At 42.0% G+C, this 18,987-nt stretch overlaps 1 protein-coding gene across 1 annotated transcript; it reads right to left on the bottom strand.

Annotated features, from left to right (window-relative positions):
- Nucleotides 1–13,084: 13,084 nt before the first annotated feature.
- On the bottom strand, nucleotides 13,085–18,750 carry CXCL11 (C-X-C motif chemokine ligand 11). The gene is made up of 4 exons (XM_061584829.1): nucleotides 18,643–18,750; nucleotides 17,959–18,091; nucleotides 15,413–15,485; nucleotides 13,085–14,854 (listed from the first exon to the last, which is right to left on the bottom strand). Exons 1-4 carry the CDS (start codon nucleotides 18,701–18,703, stop codon nucleotides 14,831–14,833), a joined length of 291 nt encoding a protein of 96 aa, XP_061440813.1. The 5' UTR covers nucleotides 18,704–18,750; the 3' UTR covers nucleotides 13,085–14,830.
- Nucleotides 18,751–18,987: the final 237 nt, after the last annotated feature.

Genomic DNA, 18,987 nt, shown 5'->3' on the forward strand with positions numbered 1-18,987 from the left:
ACAGGACTGTGGAAGAGGGTAGCTTATTTGTCTTATTCATAATCTGTTTTGAAAACCTTCCCAATATGAAAATTTTCTGGGAGTAAAACTTCAGTGCTAATTCCACATGCCTGGGAGCTAACACCATTGAATTCAATAGGACTTACTTTTGAGTCGACATGGTTAGGATTGTGTTGAAAATCAATGGAACTTTTAAGTGAACATAGAAAAGGATTGTGTTGTAAATCTTTCTCTCCGATCTTTTTTTTTTTTAAGCAGTAAGGCAGGCTTACTTAGGTGTCACTGCTTTTATTTGGCAGGAAACAAATAGTTATTTTTAAAAAATGTTCTGCAATGGCCAACTGGTTTTGGCAATAAACTATTATATGGGGTATATGTATTTTTACATCTCTAGTGTGTGCGTATATGTAATATTTCCAACAACCCTGTGAGATAGAGTTGGAAACCACGGCAGCTCACAACAAGAAATAAAGCCATTTAAAATCCAATAACCAGAGGCACCAGAGATCATATCGCAAACAAACGTTGGATAATGGAACGGACCAAGGAATTTCCGAAGAAAATCACCCTGTGCTTTATAGATTACAGCAAAGCCTTTGACTGTGTAGATCATGAAAAACTATGGAATCCTTTAAAAGAAATGGGGGTGCCACAGCATCTGAATGTCCTGATGCGCAACCTATACTCTGGACAAGAGGCTATTGTAGGGACAGAACATGGAGAAACCGACTGGTTCCCATTCAGAAAGGGTGTGAGACAGGGGTGTATTTTATCACCCTATTGGTTTAATCTATAAGCAGAACATATCATACGGAAAGCAGGATTGGACTAAGATGAAGGTGTGAAAATTGGAGGGAGAAATATCAATAATTTAAGATATGCAGACGATACCATATTACTAGCAGAAACCAGTAATGATTTGAAATGAATGCTGATGAAAGTTAAAGAGGAAAGCACAAAAGCAGGACTACAGCTCAACATCAAAAAGACGAAAGTAACGACAACAGAAGATTTATGTGACTTTAAAGTTGACAATGAGGACATTGAACTTGTCAAGGATTATCAATACCTCGGCACAGTCATTAACCAAAATGGAGACAATAGTCAAGAAATCAGAAGAAGGCTAGGACTGGGGAGGGCAACTATGAGAGAACTAGAAACGGTCCTCAAATGCAAAGATGTATCACTGAACACTAAAGTCGGGATAATTCAAACCATTGTATTCCCGATCTCTATGTATGGATGTGAAAGTTGGACAGTGAAAAGAGAAAAATCAACTCATTTGAACTGTGGTGTTGGAGGAGAGCTTTGTGCATACCATGGACTGCGAAAAAGACAAATAATTGGGTCATAGAACAAATTAAACCAGAACTGTCACTAGAAGCTAAAATGATGAAACTGAAGTTATCATACTTTGGACACATAATGAGAAGACATGATTCCCTAGAAAAGACCATAATGCTGGAAAAAATGGGAGTAGAAAAAGAGGAAGGCCAAACAAGAGATGGGTTGATTCCAGAAAGGAAGCCACAGACCTGAACTTACAAGATCTGAACAGGATCGTTCATGACAAATGCTCTTGGAGGTCACTGATTCATAGGGTCACCATAAGTCATAATCAACTTGAAGGAACCTATAACAACAACAACAAAGTGTGAGGAAGGACTTTCTTTTATCTGTCCTGAATCTTCCAACATTCAGCTTCATTGGATGTCCACGAGTTCTGGTGTTATGAGAGAGGGAGAAAACCTTTTCTGTATCCACATGCCATGCGTAATTTTATATGCCTCTGTCATGTCTCCTCTTACTCGCATTTTCTCTAAATGAAATAGCCCCAATGCTGCAACCTTTCCTTACTAGGAAGTTGCTCCAACCACTTGATCATTTCAGTTGCCCTTTTCTGAACCGTCTTCCAGCTCTGCAATATCCTTTGAATGTATTATTTTAATGCCTTGCCACCTGAGCTCAGGAGCATCTGCCATGGGATGTTGGGCATCTGCTAGATAAATGCCCACTTTCAGCACATACTGTGCAGGCATTGTTTTCATTGAGACGACCAGAACTGTACATAGCATTCCAAGTGTGGTCACACCATAGATTTGTGTAACATCATTATGATATTGACAGTTTTATTTTCAGTCCCTTTCCTAACGATCCCTAGAATAGCATGCACATTTGTCACAGCTGCTGCATACAGAGACAACATCTGAAGGGCATCAGGTTGTGGAAGAATGGAGTAGAGAAATCTGCCCAAACTTGCAAAGTGTAGACTTCACACTAAAAGTGAGTCTGCCCAAGGCCGAATTTAATTCCATCAGTTTCTGTTCTTCCCCCTTTTTAAAATCAGGAAGTGTGGAAATGTCAGCCAGACAACATTCCTTCCAGCCCACAAGAAAACTCCGCCTGCAGTTTGATGACTCATCATAGACATTGAAACTGAAATTGGACTCTGTAGGAGAATTTGCACTTTTAGAGGAAAAGGGAGCAATTACAGTGACAAATTATTTCAAGAATATGATTTCTGGTCTGCAGCTGGAAATGACTCAGTTTCTGGGCAATGATCCCAGCACCTGGGTACAAGCAAAAATGCATCAATTGGAAGCATACAATCCAGGCCATCCCCCATGAATGAAGTGGCTAGATAAAACAGCTGGACTCCTGTAATGGTAAAGGTCTGGAAACCAAGTTCTATGAGGAGGAGATTACAGTGGTGTTCAAATATCTCAGGGCTGTCATGCAGAAGATGGAACAACTCTGTTGCTCCAGAGGTCAGGACTAGTACAAATGGGTGAAAACTTTTTTTGAACTACAACTCCCATCAGCCCACTCCAGTGGCCATGCTGGCTGGGGCTGATGGGAGTTGTAGTTTAAAAAAAGTAACTTTTCCAAGCTCTGCTTTAGTTGCATCCTATGTTGTAGATCCTACACCAAGTAATGGGTTGGACTAGAGGATCTCCAACATCCCTTCCAACTCTATGATTCTATGAATGTTGTTGCCTTTGTGGAAGAAGGTATTGTGTTAAGTGTTGTTAGCAGAGCTTGGAAGATTACTTTTAAAAAGTAATAAATTACAGTTACATGGCCCCGAAAAAGTAGTAATTACCGTTACAATTACAATTGCTCTGAAAGTAACTGATTACTTTATTTTTACTCAAAAGTAATTGCTACAATTACATTTTAGTTACTTTAAAAAAAAAATTACCTACAAGGTGCTGGCCTTGGCTGCTGCACATCTAAGTAGCCTAAAACAACATTAAAAATAAGCACGCACACACAGAGGGTAGTAGAATAATTTTTTTATCCATAAGATTAACAGAATGGCATAACAGAATCTCACATCCCCTCCTGCCAAATAAAAGCAGTGACACCTAAGTAAGCCTGCCTTACTGCTTAAAAAAAAAAAAGATTGGAGAGAAAGATTTACAACACAATCCTTTTCTATGTTCACTTAAAAGTTCCATTGATTTTCAACACAATCCTAACCATGTCGACTCAAAAGTAAGTCCTATTGAATTCAATGGTGTTAGCTCCCAGGCATGTGGAATTAGCACTGAAGTTTTACTCCCAGAAAATTTTCATATTGGGAAGGTTTTCAAAACAGATTATGAATAAGACAAATAAGCTACCCTCTTCCACAGTCCTGTAAAATCTAAACTTTGTTTGACTCCTTAATTAGAAAAGTATAACACTGAAGCATATACACTTTTTAAAACTTTTGTTCAAAAATTATTTGAAAAATAAAAAGCATAATATACCATTTCTACAAGTAATTAAAAAAACCTTACATGTACACTTTTATGCCTATCAAGATCCTTCTGTTGCAATGCAATCCTATGGATGTTTACTCAGAAGCAAGTCCGAATCCTGTACAGAGAAAGTACTCTTTATGTTGCTGAAAGCTATATATTTACTGAATTCCTGATGTGAAAGGAAACAGGAAAAGGAAACTGTTATCAGAACCTGAAAATGAGGTTTAGCTCGTCAATCATAACCCTGAGTTGTGATTGGCTAAAAATCTGAAAGGACAGGGATTAGAGCACTTAGAGCAACTAACAGAAGTTGTGGGGGCGGCAGCTGACATTTTGACAAACCAGACCACCTAGAAACTTAATTTTTTAAAAAATGAAAGCTCAAAGTCCAGAGAATAAGGTGAGTCACTTGGAGACCCACAGAGGACCTCCAAAAACTGGAGTCTCTGGCTGAACTCCGGAGGTCCGATAACTCTAGTCAGGTTGTGCTGCATGGGGATTTCTGTACCTTGGCTGACTGGCTGCTAGGATTTTTTTTTGTTAGGAATCCTGATTTATTGTGGGATGCTGAGTTTTCTGGCTTACTCAAAGGAATCTTGTTGTGGTTGGTATGGTGTTGCATTTAGGAAAATTTATGAACATTCATCACTGTCTTTTTCTATTTGCATTTAATTTACCTTTAACCTCACTCCCTTACATCCATAGAAGCAACAACAGTGGTTCCATGTGCTCAGCTCAACCCCCTTAAACCCATTGATGATGCACCTTGTTGTTCTCATAATGGTTTAATTCTTGTCCAATAGTGGTAAAAGGAATTTCACATACTGGGCAGTGTTGCTTTAATTGCTGTTGTTCCCAAGCTGCTGCCTGTGAAGGTAGACCAAACCATGTGAGTTTTCTCTCTGTTAATTATTACTCATCAGTTTCTCATTTTTCCAATCTTAAATTCAGTTTTCCCCATTTTGGCAGCAATTTGAAAAAACTATATTTAAAAAAAAATTCCCATGAAAATTCTTCTGCATTTTACTGTTAATTTTTCCTAATAAGCACAGTATTTCTAAGCAGTTTTGACTAATATACTCATCCTTGCAATTAATTTCTTGTCATCTAATACATATTCATTTTTATGCTTGCTTTCCTATAATATATGCATTTTTGTAAATATTGGTTGGTTGGCGAATTGCATTGCAAAATTTGGATCACAGCAAATTTCAAAAGATGACTGTGTTTCAGTTATCATGTTTCAGAAAGTGTGAATTTGATAGATTTGGCTTGAAATGTGAACTTAAATTCTCACCTATCCCTATTCACAAAACAGTTTTGACACAGACATTAGCATTGGTAGGCCAATTAATACATATAATGCACTTAAAATCCTTTTGTTTCTGTTCAATCAAAACAAAATAATTACTGTTCTGGTTTCATCAGGAGATGTATACACTTACTGCCTTTGTCCCTTTCTCCAAGGAGTTATCCAAGGAACTCCACTGTAGTCATGGCACATGGAGGATTAAATGTAAAAGCTTCCTGCAAGAGCAGTGAATCAGATGAAGCCTTTCTGAGAATGTATCTTTATCTCTTTAATTTTGTTTTATGTGTGCAGGTCTTTGATGAAGATCCCACAAGAAAGAAGACTGACTGGAGACAGGTCACTTCAGTAAAGCAAGGGATGAAAGTGCCAGTTTGGTCACTGGTTGGATTTCAGAAACTTCCTGTCAAAAGACAGTGTTAATCAGATTGACTTCTCTTGTTAACACGGTGTGCCTTTCAACACACAGGTGCTGTACCTGTATGAGCTGAATGTGCAGTGGGTCTCTAATATCACTCTTCCTGATATGCTAGCACAGCACAGTGTTGTCAGCATTACTGGAATAACACATCCAAGGCACTTGAAAATTTTCAGGTGCTACAGCTGGGATCCAAAGAACAGTGCAACTTAGGGTTGCCAGGCTCAGGGCCTGAGAATGATTCTGTATCTTTAAGAGAAGAGAAAATTCAACCAAGTGCAGGTTTTCTTGCAACACTGTAAAGGGAAAAACCACAAGGTTAAATTCTCCCTTCCCCCTGCACAACCTTTAAAGATACAGAAGACCTCTTGGAGGCTGGGCCTGGCAATCAAGAGGTCTTCTGTATCTTTAAAAGTTGTGCAGGGGGAAGGGAGAATTCCACCTTGTGCTTTTTCCCATTACAACCTTGCAAGAAAACCTGCACTTGGCTGAATTTTCTCTTCTCTTAAAGATACAGAATCATTCTCAGACCCTGAGCCTGGCAACCCTAGTGCAACTAGTTCTACCTGCCCATGGGGGGGCTATGGGCATGCATTTGTTGAACACCACCCAAGTTTAAAGTAGTCTGGCATGGATGGGGATCTGCCAAGCAAAGAGAATTGGTGGTGGTGGGGAGGAGGATTCTATTGAGTATGTCCAAGATCTTAGTTGCGCTTAATGTAGCTCTTTGATTCCCTGCCCAGATAAATGAGGATTTTTTAAAAAGCTCGTAATATTCAACAGGATGCTTTGTAAAGATTCTAAAGGGGTCTCTGACACCCTCTTCAGGCCATCTGCCATATAACCCTCAACATTTGTTATGTACGTATGAGTAAATTCTCATGTTTCTCAATGTGCACAAATTAATAAGTGTTTGGGAAACTGTATACTTTAAGATAATTAATGGGGTCTTAGTTCTTAGTTCTACATATTTTTACAGGTGTTGTGTAGCACAGCACTGTAGATTTCCCTAAGGGGAAATTAATCTAGTATTACACCTTATTGAGGGGAAACTTCCTACTGGTGTGGAAATCATATATCGAGCAGATGGAAAGCTTTTTAATCTCAGTAGGCTGAAAGCAAAAAGTAAGGTAATGTCAACCTCTGTCATAGAACTTCAATTTTGCAATGATAATGTAGTCTCCGCACATTCAGAGAAAGATCTTCAAACTATCCTAAATGTATTTGCAGAAGCATAGGGAAAGACTGGGCTCTCACTTAATATTAAAAAAACCAACATGCTTCATCAACAGGTGCGAACTAGTCCCTCTGTAGCACCATCAATCCAGCTTAATGGTGTGCCGCTGGAGAACATTGATTTCTTCCCCTATCTTGGCAGCCATCTCTCTGTAAAAGGCGATATCGATGCTGAAATTCAACATTGTTTGAGCTCTGCGAGTGCCGCATTCAGAGCTTGGAAATTTACTTTTTTTGAACTACAACTCCCATCAGCCCCAGCCAGCATGGCCACTGGATTGGGCTGATGGGAGTTGTAGTTCAAAAAAGTAACTTTTCCAAGCTCTGGCCGCATTCTCCCAAATGAAGCGTAGAGTGTTAGAGGATTGGGATATTCACAGGGAGACCAAAATGCTTATTTACAAAGCCATTGTACTACCAACCTTACTGTATGCCTGTGAAACATGGAACATTTATAAATGCCACTCCCATCTTCTTGAAAGATTCTACCAACGCTGCCTCTGGAAAATTCTGCAAATTACATGGGAATACAGACGGACTAACGTTAGCGTATTGGAAGAAGCAAAAACTATAAGTGTTGAAACAAAGATCCTTCAACATCAACTTCGCTGGACTGGCCATGTTGTTTGAATGCCTGATCACTGTCTTCCAAAGCAGCTACTTCACTCCCAACTTAAGGATGGAAAATGGAATATTGGTGGACAGCAAAAGAGGTTTAAAGATGTTCTTAAAGCAAATCTAAAAAAATGTAACATGAGCATCGAGAACTGGGAAGTCTTGGCCCATGAGTGTCCCAAATGGAAGTTGGCTATTATCAAAGGTGCTATGGACTTCAAAGAAGCACAAAAGAGGGCTCTCTGGATCATGGGCAGAACCACTTAGAAGGTGGTGATGGATTACCCTCCACCAAATCATTTGTTTATTGTTTATTTATTAGATTTATATTGGGAGCCCAGGTCCTATCTCTGTGCCCATTCTGCATCACCCCACTCCCGAGGAAGAGATGAGTGCTGCCTCCTTTCTCCAGTGGAGGCTGGTCAATTTGGGTGAGTGGGACACATTGCACCACCAACATCGGTTTTGGTTCAGCCAGATGCAACCTGCCTGCTTTCTTACTTACTACCAGAGCTTTTGTGTGTGTGATAGTACTCACCGGTATGGATCACTGGTACAGAGTACTGGCACCTCTTTTTTTGCTGCCCATGGCAGCCATTATGTGTTGGTACCCTGGCACCCATGGTACTTTCATCAAGGCATGAGTACTGCCCAGAGCTTGGAAGATTACTTTTTAAAAGTAATAAATTACAGTTACAGTTACATGCCCCCCAAAAGTAGTGATTACCGTTACAATTACAATTGCTCTGAAAGTAACTGATTACTTTACTTTTATTCAAAAGTAATTGCTACAATTACATTTTAGTTACTTTTTAAAAAAAATTACCTACAAGGTGCTGGCCTTGGCTGCTGCACATCTAAGTAGCCTAAAACAACATTAAAAATAAGCACGCACACACAGAGGGTAGTAGAATATTTTTTTTATCCATAAGATTAACAGAATGGCATAACAGAATCTCACATCCCCTCACCCCACCCCCAGCAATGATGATACCCCAACACACATATTTTGTATATATATATGTATTGCCTCCAGCTCTTTTCTCCTTCCACTCCTGTCAATTTTTAAACAATTGTTTTCTCCACGCCATCTCGCTCTCCACCTCCTCCCTCGTCGCCTCCTAAGCACCCATAGAGCATGAAGGAAGAACAACGCTGCACAGAAGCCCAATTTGAAGCACATGATTTTTATTCACAAATCAGAGGAGCAGAAGACTTCCCCTGCTCCCCCCCCCAAGTAATGCACAAAAGTAATGCTGGAAACATTACAATTACTCCTCAAAAGTAATGAAGTTACTGCTCGTTCTATTACCAGCAAAATGTAATGAAGTTACCCACTCGTTACTCAAAAAAGTAATAAATTACAAGTAATTCGTTACTTGTGACTAGTTACTTCCAAGCTCTGGTTGTTAGTCAAGCAAGAGGAAGAAATGTCCTTTTTATCTGGTCACAATTATGAAGTTTGCAGTGCTTAAGCCCATTCAAGCCAGCTCAGCCCTAGATCAAAGAGTGGCCCAGGCAACACCGAGGAGCATCTTCATTGCCCTTCTTAAATTTGTTCAACTTTTGAATGCTGTGGTGTTTTTAACATTCGTTTCATGACTTTGGTGCAGAATCTGCAGTCATGATTTATCCCTGTTATATATCTCTATACTATATTTGTACTAAATTGTCATCATGCTGGAGGGGCAGGCCTGGTGGACGAATCAACAACCTTTGCAGCAGGAGGGAGAATAAAAAGTCTTGTCTCCTTGGCAGTAGTATAGTGGCAAATTCAGAAGTCCCTTTATAATAGTCACGCCCTCTCACAGTCACACCCCTTTCTAAAATTATACATCCTACTTGGAAAAGTTACTTTTTTGAACTACAACTCCCATCAGCCCCAGCCAGCATGGCCACTGGAATGGGCTGATGGGAGTTGTAGTTCAAAAAAGTAACTTTTCCAAGCTCATTTCCTTCTATGATTATAGAATAATCTGGCCAGACTTGAATATTGCTTTACAAAACTTTTCTCAATGCCCAAGACACTCCCCTTTCTTGCTGATTGGCTCACTGGAGACATAAGGACCCTGCTGGGACCTGGCTCCCAAAAAAGTAAGGGGTCTAAGACCCCTCGAGACCCTGGATGGCTACACTCCTGCTCCTTAGAAACACAAAGGGGAAGAATCAAGTCTCTCTCTCTCTCTCTGTCTCTGTGGTGGCATCCAAACTAAATCTGCACATGCATGCAATGTGGAGCTACGTAAGCTTTTAGGCATGTGTGCATGTGCAGGGCTTGGTGCGGCCTTGGGATGGCCTGAAGATGAGGGAACGCAAAGCAGCTTGCCTGGGAGAGTGACTCATAGGACTGGGTAAGGACCAGGGCTGATAAGCATAAAGGCCCAGTGGCTCTGGGCAGGGTGTAGCTCCATGGAGATGGAGGAGATTGAGCCTGCCTGGGGGAAAGGAGAGGGTTCGTGTATGGCAGGAATCAGTGGGGGCTGGTCCATTGGGGCTAGCAGGGCACTGCCCTAACAACCTCAGTCTTCCTGCCCCCAGGCCGGCCCCCACTTTCCTCCCACTTGCCTGCCCAGGGGTGGGACAGCCTATCACCCTCCTGCTCAGTCTCACTCTCTGGGTAGAAACAGACTCACTATTCTGCCAGTTCCAGTGCATCTCCACCTCTCTCTTCTGAAAACGGGGGCACCCTGCTCCTTTTTACTGTAAAACGTGGTGGGAGCAGCTTGAGTGTGTGTGTGTGTGTGTGTTTTAAATCCAGTTTTAAAGAGCGTTCACAGCTGATGGGCAGATCGTTTCCCCCTCCAAGTGTGGCTAATGGAAATGCTTTGCTGCAGGCACCTAGCATGTTCGCAGCCTCAGTGTTGCCCCTTGCAGAACTCAGCAGGGAGGAGGATGGGGAGAAAACCAGAATGAGTTGGCTCTGCCTGTCATGGGCTCTGGCGCCACCTGCTGTTGGCCCTCCCTGGCGTTTGCCCTGCCAGTCCCAATGGGCACCAGCCTCGAGTGGGCTTCCCTCCCTCCCTCTTTGTGTTGTCTGCAACCGGTTGCTGTTCCAGCTGCTGAAATTTTTTAATCTGGAAGGAGGGAGGTCATTCGAGGCAAAAATTCCAACATCACTAGCTCTGAGTCTAGATCAGCCTGTTTATGTTGTGCAGGAATCATGATGATTCTGGAGCCAAAGGGAAGTTCCCTTCTGCCAATAAAGGAGCAAAGTTTGTTCTGTCAGATGAAGGGAACCTAATGTGGTTCTAACCTGACACGGAGAGCATCACGTGCGTGACAATATTGGGGGTGGGTGGTGGTGACAGCGGCATAGGTCAGGGCTAGAGTACGTCCTTTGTTCATAGAAGCCCCAAAGTCTAAGCCTCCACAACTCCCAGTTAGAAAAGACAGAGGATTGTGGCCTGGAAAATTCTCCCCTCTCCCTCCCCAACACCCCCCCCCCGAAAAGACCTTGGAGAACCGTTGCCTGTTTTCCCCCAGTCCCTAAATTTCATTTTTGAGAGATGCCAGCATTGTAAGCCCCTCTCTGGGTGTGATCTTCAGCTACTTTTGAAAGTGGAGTGACTTGGTGTACAGATTGATGCTCCCTTCGTTGATTTTGCCAAAATATATACATGATTTTTTGAACATTTAAGTCGGGAGAAAAGAAAGGTGATGTGGGTGGGCAAGATAATAATTCCCAAAGAAACACTGGCTGTGTCTGCACATCGCGGTGAGCGTAAAGCTTGGTTTACCGTGTGTGAGTTGATAGCAGCCATGTCACTCCTTCGTGCTCAGGAGAGAAGTCACAATTCCTAGCTCAGCATTCCAGGGATTGTGGTTTCTATGCAGCGAAATAAATCACAATTCTCCGAGTCAGGGATTGTGGTGTTTGTCTCCTCCGTGCATGTGAGGAGGAGTGGAGTGGGTGTAAGGACACGCCTGGCGGCTGGATCAGGCCAGAGGGAGCCCATCCAATCCGGGGTGGCCAGAGGGGGGATGGTGCCAAGTGGCTCCTTCAGAGGGGGGAGAGAATGGAAAGTCATGGAAGGAAAGAAGGGCCTGGTCTTAAAGGTTTGCAGGTTTAGGGTAGCCCAGGCTTCTATGGGCCACAGCTCAGTGAGTAATTAGATGCATTGGCATACTTGTGTGTGTGTGTGTAAACCAGTGAACGGCATACATGTTCTGCACAGCTTAACTGATGTTACTATTTGACGGAACCCTTGCAATAAACTAAAAATATGCCATTGATGAATGAGGGAGCAGGTTGGCGAGTGGAGCAAGCAGAGGTTCAGAGCCCCCCTAGTTAGACAATAAATTCACACACAGGTTCTCCAGTGACGATCAGTCATAGGCACACCATTCTTTGAAGAGGTACTGGTTATGTTCATTTCCCCATGAATATGAAGGAGTGGGGAGGAACGTTAACAGAACACTGTTCCAAACAGATTTCTGTTCCCAGTTTTGCAAATGAAGAGGATTTGTTGGTACTAATGGATAGTTGAGTAGGTAGCCAGTGACAGGTGCCCTCCCTCCCAGCAACCTAAAGCTCTCAGTCCTGGAGCCCCAGTTGCTGGCATGGGTAGTCTGCTCCTAAATCTGGCTCTGACCGTATTTACATCAGTGGGATAAAGTGTGTTTATTTTAAAAGGTCTGTGCATTTTTTGCATATTTGATGTGCTCATTTATGAACTGCTTCCCATAACCCCCCCTGAAGCAATTAACAATAAAAACATCATGGGTTGTATTCAGCTAAGTCCTACTCAGAGTCGACCCACTGAAATAATGAACCTAAGTTAGTCATGTCCGTTAATTTCCCTGGGTCTACTCAGACTAGGACAACCACTGAATACCACCCATCAGCAATTACAACCACATATAAACACCATTTCTCAACCCGTGCAGATAAAAATCTGCACTTTAAAGGGTTGTTGGAAAAGGAAGATCTTCAACAGGTTCCAAACAGATAATAGAGATGGTGCCTGCCTGATATGTAACAGGAGAGAGTTCCAAAGGGTATGTGCTAAAAGTTTGATTTCTACATCATAGGAACATGGCAAACTGTCTTATACCAAGTCTCTCTGTTGGTCCATCAAGCTTAGTATTGTCCTAAACTGGCTGTTCAGGGCATCGATCAAGGAATCTCCCGGGTCTACCTGGAGATGCCAGGGACCTTCTGCATGCAAAGCCGAGTGACAGGAATAGGGGTCTCCTAGCAAGTCTCAGCATCCTTCACAAGCCACACATCCCAGGATTCTTTGGGGGAAGCCATGACAAGGTTAATGTGGTATGATGGTGCTTTAAATGTATAATGCAGGTAGGGCCTTAGTGAGCTTCATGACTGGAAAGGGATTTGAACATGGGTCTCCCCATCCTAAGTCTAACCAGGACACTACAAAGGCCCTATATGTATATATCTGGACTCAAGGTTGTATGGTGGCAATCCTAATTAGTACATAGGCCCATTTCATTGCTTAATAATTATAACAATATAGACATGTGCCTTGAAATCAAAAGCAGATCACCTGGGAAGTGATGGACTTACTTCCAGGCAAGTATGCATAGGCTTGTGGCCGCGGTGTAGGGAATTGGTGATTTGGGCAGAAATATAGGTGGGTGCTTCTGGGGCATAATTGTATGTTGTCCCTCTTCACCCCCAACAGACAACCCTATGTTTGTACTAGGGAATCACTGTGGCCAAGATCTGATTTGAGAGCTGGCTGCTTTTCAGTTTTCCAGTTATCTTTGGAGAAGAGAGAGAGAGAACACTGGGGATTTGTTACAAAACAAAAATTTATTTATTTACAAATGTACAAGTTGGGTAGGTAGTAAGCATGCAGTGCATACAGATCCTGAAGCAAGAACAGCACCCCAGAGTTACCAAAACCAGTTCTTCTACTTTGAACCAAAATCACAGAACAGTGTTTGTTTTCTCTGGCCAGATTTGATCTACTTTTAGCTCACCCTAGCACACACAAACATTTGTCATGGGGACTTCCTCCCTATGCAAATACCAGCTTCAAAGGAGGGATTTTCCACAGGACCACTGTAGCTCTCTCTCCATGCCTGCTGTGATCCTGTTAATTGTAAGTCCCACAGCTAATGTTGGGCTTATCCACAGGGGAGCCTAACTTCATACTAAAGACGCTGCTTTTACAATCACAATAGATTTTCAGCGTCCACACTTTCAATCCACTGTTTTTCATTCACACAAGTAGGTGTTCCTCTGGGAAGGATTAGTGTCGCTGTTTCCTTGTGGCCCCGTCCTCTGATTTTAGATGTATACACCCTCCAGTTCAAGGCTGAAGCCCAGAGGGCACCTTGGTGTGCAACTGACAAGAAAACAATGAACCTGACTAGACCACCTCCCCTTCTCCATTGTCCAAGCCTAAGTGAAAGGCGGACAGGGGTCAAGTGTGAAAGGCAAAGTAGGCAGCGACTGCGGCAGCTTTTGCAGGCGGCAGAGAGAGGGGGAGCAGGCAGTGTGGCATAAGAGAGCACGCCCAATAAAAAAATTAAAGCAAAGTGCCTACAAGGAGGAGCGCAGCACAGCTGAGATGGTTTTTCCTTTCCTTTTTGCATTATCAGCGGATTGGATTAATATGGATTTAAAAGGGAAACTGCGTGATAACTTTTGCTTGCCTGCAACGTCATATGAACCATGCAGATTACAAGGGGATGCAAGCAGCACTAGACACACACTAAATCGCCATGTGGACGAGCCTGTTATTTGCATTAAAAAATCTGCATGTTTAATGAAAAGATACATTTAAAATCATGTCTAATTTGTCCCTCAGACTGAGCAGTCTGGCTTTGCATTTGCTTCATTCATTCTAAAGTAGCCTTTGGACAAAGAGTACTGCTGGGTGTTTATTAAGGCAGGGATGAGTAAACTGTGGCCCTCTAAATGTTGTTGAGCTCCCATCGGCCATGATGGCTGGGGCTGATGGGAGTTGGAGTCCAGTAACATCTGGAAGGCCACAGGTTCCCCATCTTTACATTAAGGAAACATATGTTCTTCACCATTAGCTTAGTAGGCTGTATTAAGGACATGGAGACAGCACAATTATAACCTAACAATGATAACAAGACAACATTCTTCCTTAACAATGATAACAAGACAACGTTCTACCGAATGCCTTCCATTCACAGAGACTTTTAAGCCACGCACCTATCAAGGCTTTACGTTGTGCAATTATTTTTTTCCTTATTTTCAGTTTCCTTCTGTAGTAAAACAGAATTCTTGACCTGAAAGTGAGGAAAAGAAACTAAACAGGAAAAGCTTTGGCTCACTTCCACATTCCAGTAGCATTAGTAGAACAAGCCTGTCATTAAACACTTAGGCTGGTGGTTTTCAGAGTGTGTTCCAAAGAGCGCAAGTTCTTCAGAGGGTTGTCAGGAGGTCCTCACGGAGAAGTGGTGGAGGAACTTCCCCCAAAGAGTGCTTGAATTTCACAACTTATCTTCATCTGTAACGAGAGACCCACTTATGTTTTTGCTGTTTTCTCTCTCTTGCAATCCTCATTTCCTTTTCTTCAGAATTGCCTGTAAGGGAAGCAAATAAAAATATGTGGTTTGTACAATGTGCTTTATTTGCAGCTAATGGTGATGAGGTACTGGTAGGGATGGAAGGATCTGTCAATCTTGGTTCTCTGAGTTTGTCAGTTTTCCAGTCTTAAATTCAGTTTTGTACCAATCTGCTTTTTTTAAAAAAAAAACCTCATGAAAATTCTTGGGCATTTTGGTGCAAATTTCTCCTAAAACATATATTTTTGTATGCAATTGTTTTGACTGATATACACATTCTTGCAAGCAGTTTCTCCTAACGTAATGCATTTTTGTATGTAATATATTCGCTTTTAGGCACATTTCCTCCTCATATATGCATTTTTGTAAACATTGCTTGGTTGGAGAACTGCATCACAAAGTTCAGAGAAGAGTGCATTTCAAAGGATAGCTGTGTTTCGGTTCTGATATTGTTTCGGAATTTGATCAATTCAGCTTTAAATGTGAACTGATTGCATTTCTCCCCCATCGCTAAGTACTGGGAGGACCCACTCCCTTACGCACCCAACCTGCGCTATTTATTCTGGTCTCACTTACTTGTTTTATGCGCTGGCCTTGCTCCATCTTAATGTCGAGGCAACGGCTTCGGCCATTTCCTTGGAAAATGACTCTGTAAGGCAGCAAATTGGAACAAATTAGAAATTATGTCTATGCAGTACTATTTTCATTTTGTGACACTTTTGGTTGGTCCAAACCAAAGGTATTGCCCCACTGTGGATTTTGGATCCCACCCCTTATAACTCATAACTTCCTTTGCATTTTATATCATTTCTCATATTCAGTTATTAGTATTTAGTACCAAAATGATGTGGATCCTGACTGAGCAGGAACCCTAAAATGCAAGCCAGTTTCCAGCTCATTTTTGACATGATGGTGTCAAAACTGCTTTGCTTTTACCATGTGGAAAACAGAAAAAGTAATTCTAGTATATTTGAAAATGGAAACTTCATCCACATACAACTTATTTGAGGGACGGGAACTGATTAGGATAGGAATATAGGAAGCTGCCCTTATATTGAGTCAGACCATTGGTCCATCTAGCTCTGTATTGTCGACACTGACTGGCAGCAGCTCTCCAGGCTTTCAGGCAGGAGTTTTTCCCAGCCCTACCTGGAGATGCTGGGGATTCGACCTGGGGCATGCTGCATGGAAAGTATGCTCTAACACTGAGCCATGACTCTTTCCCAGAGCCACAACCCTTCCGTGGGCAAAAGAGCATGTGGTTTGTGTCGCTGGAGCCATCAGACTGCAATGCTCCTTGTTCTCCGATTGGGGCACAAGATTTTTAGACTGCAGGGGCTGATTTGGGGGAGGGATGTCTGGAGCAGTTCATGCTCTTAAACATTTAAAAGTGTGATGCATCTGCCTGAACGTCAGTGCAGCACAAGCTTCTGTGTGCAACTAAACACTGGAAGCTTGCTTGGAGGGGGCCTGTGGAGAAAATAATATTGGACTGACCTTTGCTGCAACCTGAGGGGTGTTTTATATTGGGGGGGTTGTTTGGCTGGAAATCCAAACCAGCTTCAGCTGCACCTCTCTACCATATACTATTAGCAATGCAAGTCTGTCATAATCTGTCATAATAAGACTGTCTGTCAGGGTAAGTGGCACCTACCATGTGGAACTCCCTCCCCTTAAATATTAGACAGGCGCCATCTCTGCTATCTTTTCGGCACCTATTGAAGGCCTTCCTCTTTCAACAAGCCTTTTAAGTTGAGACCTTATCCCAGTCTGTGTCTGTGTTGGAATTGCTTTTTTTTTTTTTTGCCGCCCTGGGCTCCTGCTGGGAGGAAGGGCGGGATACAGATTAATTAATTAATTAATTAATAATAGATAATATATTTTTGAAGCTTCTTTAAAAAATGCTTTTAAACCTTTTTTTAAAATGTTTTTTAAAGCTTTTAAAAATGTTTTACAGATGTTTTGTTTTAATGTATTTTAGGGTCTGTTTTTAAGATGTTTTAAAGTGTTTTTAGTGCTTTTGTTTGCCGCCCTGGGCTCCTACTGGGAGGAAGGGTGGCAAATGAATGAATGAATAAATTAATATGAAATTTGTTACTACCTTTTGTTTCTGGGTGGAAAAGCTGCTGCCCAGCCAGTGATATACTGAAGGTGCAAGCCTATATTCACTGCCTTCGGAATAAGTCACATTGAGCTCAATAGGGATTACTTCAGAGTATGGATTGCATTATAGTCCTACAGTATTGGCATTTGGGCAGCTGCTTAAAAGTCACCTGTTCAATTCACCCAAGCTTTCCTTGAGGGGTGATCCTGCTATGCTTGATATATTAAGCTGATCTACTAATTTATTATCTCTATTTTGTATTTGCTTTCTGAATGTAATTTTACTGCTGGTGTTATGCTGTTCACCACCATGATTTTTTTCTTTAATGTTGGCGGTCTATCATTTTTTGCTAAAAAAATAAATAAGACTGCAATTCTACGCCTGCTTACTTGGGAGTCAAAACCCACTGAACTCAGCTGAACTTACTTCCATATAAACATGGGTAGGATTTTATTTATTTACCAAATTCATAGGCTGGCCTTCAGTACATAGTAATTCTGCTCTACAATGCTGGATTTCTCCCCTCATTTCTGCCTTAGGGGAAGAGGGGAAAAGGAGTCTCAAGGAACTAGGAATTTACATCTCTAGATTAACGTCTCTTGTATTATCTCTATAGAATGGACAAGGATGACAGGAAAGAAGTAGAGCTGGAGAACTTGTGGCCCTCCAGTTGTTGCTGGACTCCAGCTCCCATCAGCATGGCCAACGGTCAAGGGTGGTGGGAGTTGCAGGCCAGCAGCATCAGCTGAAAGAAAGTGTCAGGCCAGGCAGAGCAAACGAAGGTTAACAGCAGACAGCACAGACAAGACAAGCCGGAAGAACCACAGGTTCAATCCCCAGCATCTCTAGGTAGGACTGGAAGACAGTCCTGTCTGATACCCTGGAGAGCTGCTGCCAGTCAGTGTAGACAATACTGAGCTAGATGGACCAATGGTCTGACTCGGTGTATGGCAGTTTCCTACGTCCCTATGTTGAAGTAAGTGCAAAATAGGCTTCTGCTGCCGCGTTATCTACTTACACCAGCTCCTCCTGATCACAGCTGCTGCTTCGGCGGTGGAATTTAACTTCAGCAATACGGCGAATAGGAACAGAGGACATCATCGCTCCTTTTCCTTCACAAAGGCAACGTCCTCTGCTGAAAGTTGGCATTCCTGCAACAGAAGAAGGTAGACCTTGAGTGCTCAGGCATCATAATATAACTTTTGGGAGGGGGGTCTCTTCAAAACCTTCTATTTAGAAGGGATTTTCCTCCTAGAGAAAAACCAATATGAAAGTGGCAAGCCACAATCTTTTTAATGTTTGGCGATGTTTGAGGGATTGTCCCCCAACACACTTTATTTTCTAATTATTTAGGGCAGATCTATACCATATGTTTAAAGCACATGTCTTCCCCCCAAAATCCTGGGAAGACATGTGTTTTAAACACATCCTGGGAACTGTCACAGAGCGACAAATTCCCAGCACCTTTAATGAACTAAAGTTCCCATGATTCTTTGGGAGAAGTCAAGAGCTTAATTTTGCATTGGATGTGTTTTAAATGTCCTGCACTCTGGAATGATCGAGAAGAGATCCTGACTCTCCTCTGTGTGCCAAACTTTCAAGTATTACTTGAACATTATTATATTATAATTTTTATACAAAAGAAAAGAAGACAAAATTAATTAATATTATATGGAAGAAAAGAAGACAAAAATAATATTACCTTGTACGAGAGCTGTGGCAAGGACGAACAGAAGAATTACGAGGAAGGACTTCTTGATCATCTTTGCTGCTGCTGCTGCTTTTGCTGCTACTGCTGCTGGAGGAAGAAGTGTTGTGTGTGGAGAGAAAGAGAGCTTTGGGGCCAGTATTTATTGGCTAACTTCACCCACTGCGACCAACCTCTGGGAAATTCCCTGCTGTATTCACTTTCATTTTACACTCCATTGTTAATTTCAAATAAATAATTTCCCACTTGCTAACTGAACTGTACCCAGAGAGGTGGCAGTACAATGGAGAACTGCATTTTTGGCAGTTCCAGTCCATTTATCTTTTTTTCAAAAATCAG

The sequence above is a fragment of the Rhineura floridana genome, chromosome 9 (assembly GCF_030035675.1).
Source record: "Rhineura floridana isolate rRhiFlo1 chromosome 9, rRhiFlo1.hap2, whole genome shotgun sequence".
Classification (NCBI taxonomy): Eukaryota; Metazoa; Chordata; class Lepidosauria; order Squamata; family Rhineuridae; genus Rhineura; species Rhineura floridana.

Coding starts and splice junctions, on each gene's coding strand:
- CXCL11 (XM_061584829.1), bottom strand. CDS start 18,703: ATGATCAAGAAGTCCTTCCTCGTAATTCTTCTGTTCGTCCTTGCCACA. Junction 18,092..18,642: donor TGCCACAGCTCTCGTACAAG/GTAATATTATTT, acceptor CTTCTGTTGCAG/GAATGCCAACTTTCAGCAGA. Junction 15,486..17,958: donor TGTGATCAGGAGGAGCTGGT/GTAAGTAGATAA, acceptor GCTGCCTTACAG/AGTCATTTTCCAAGGAAATG.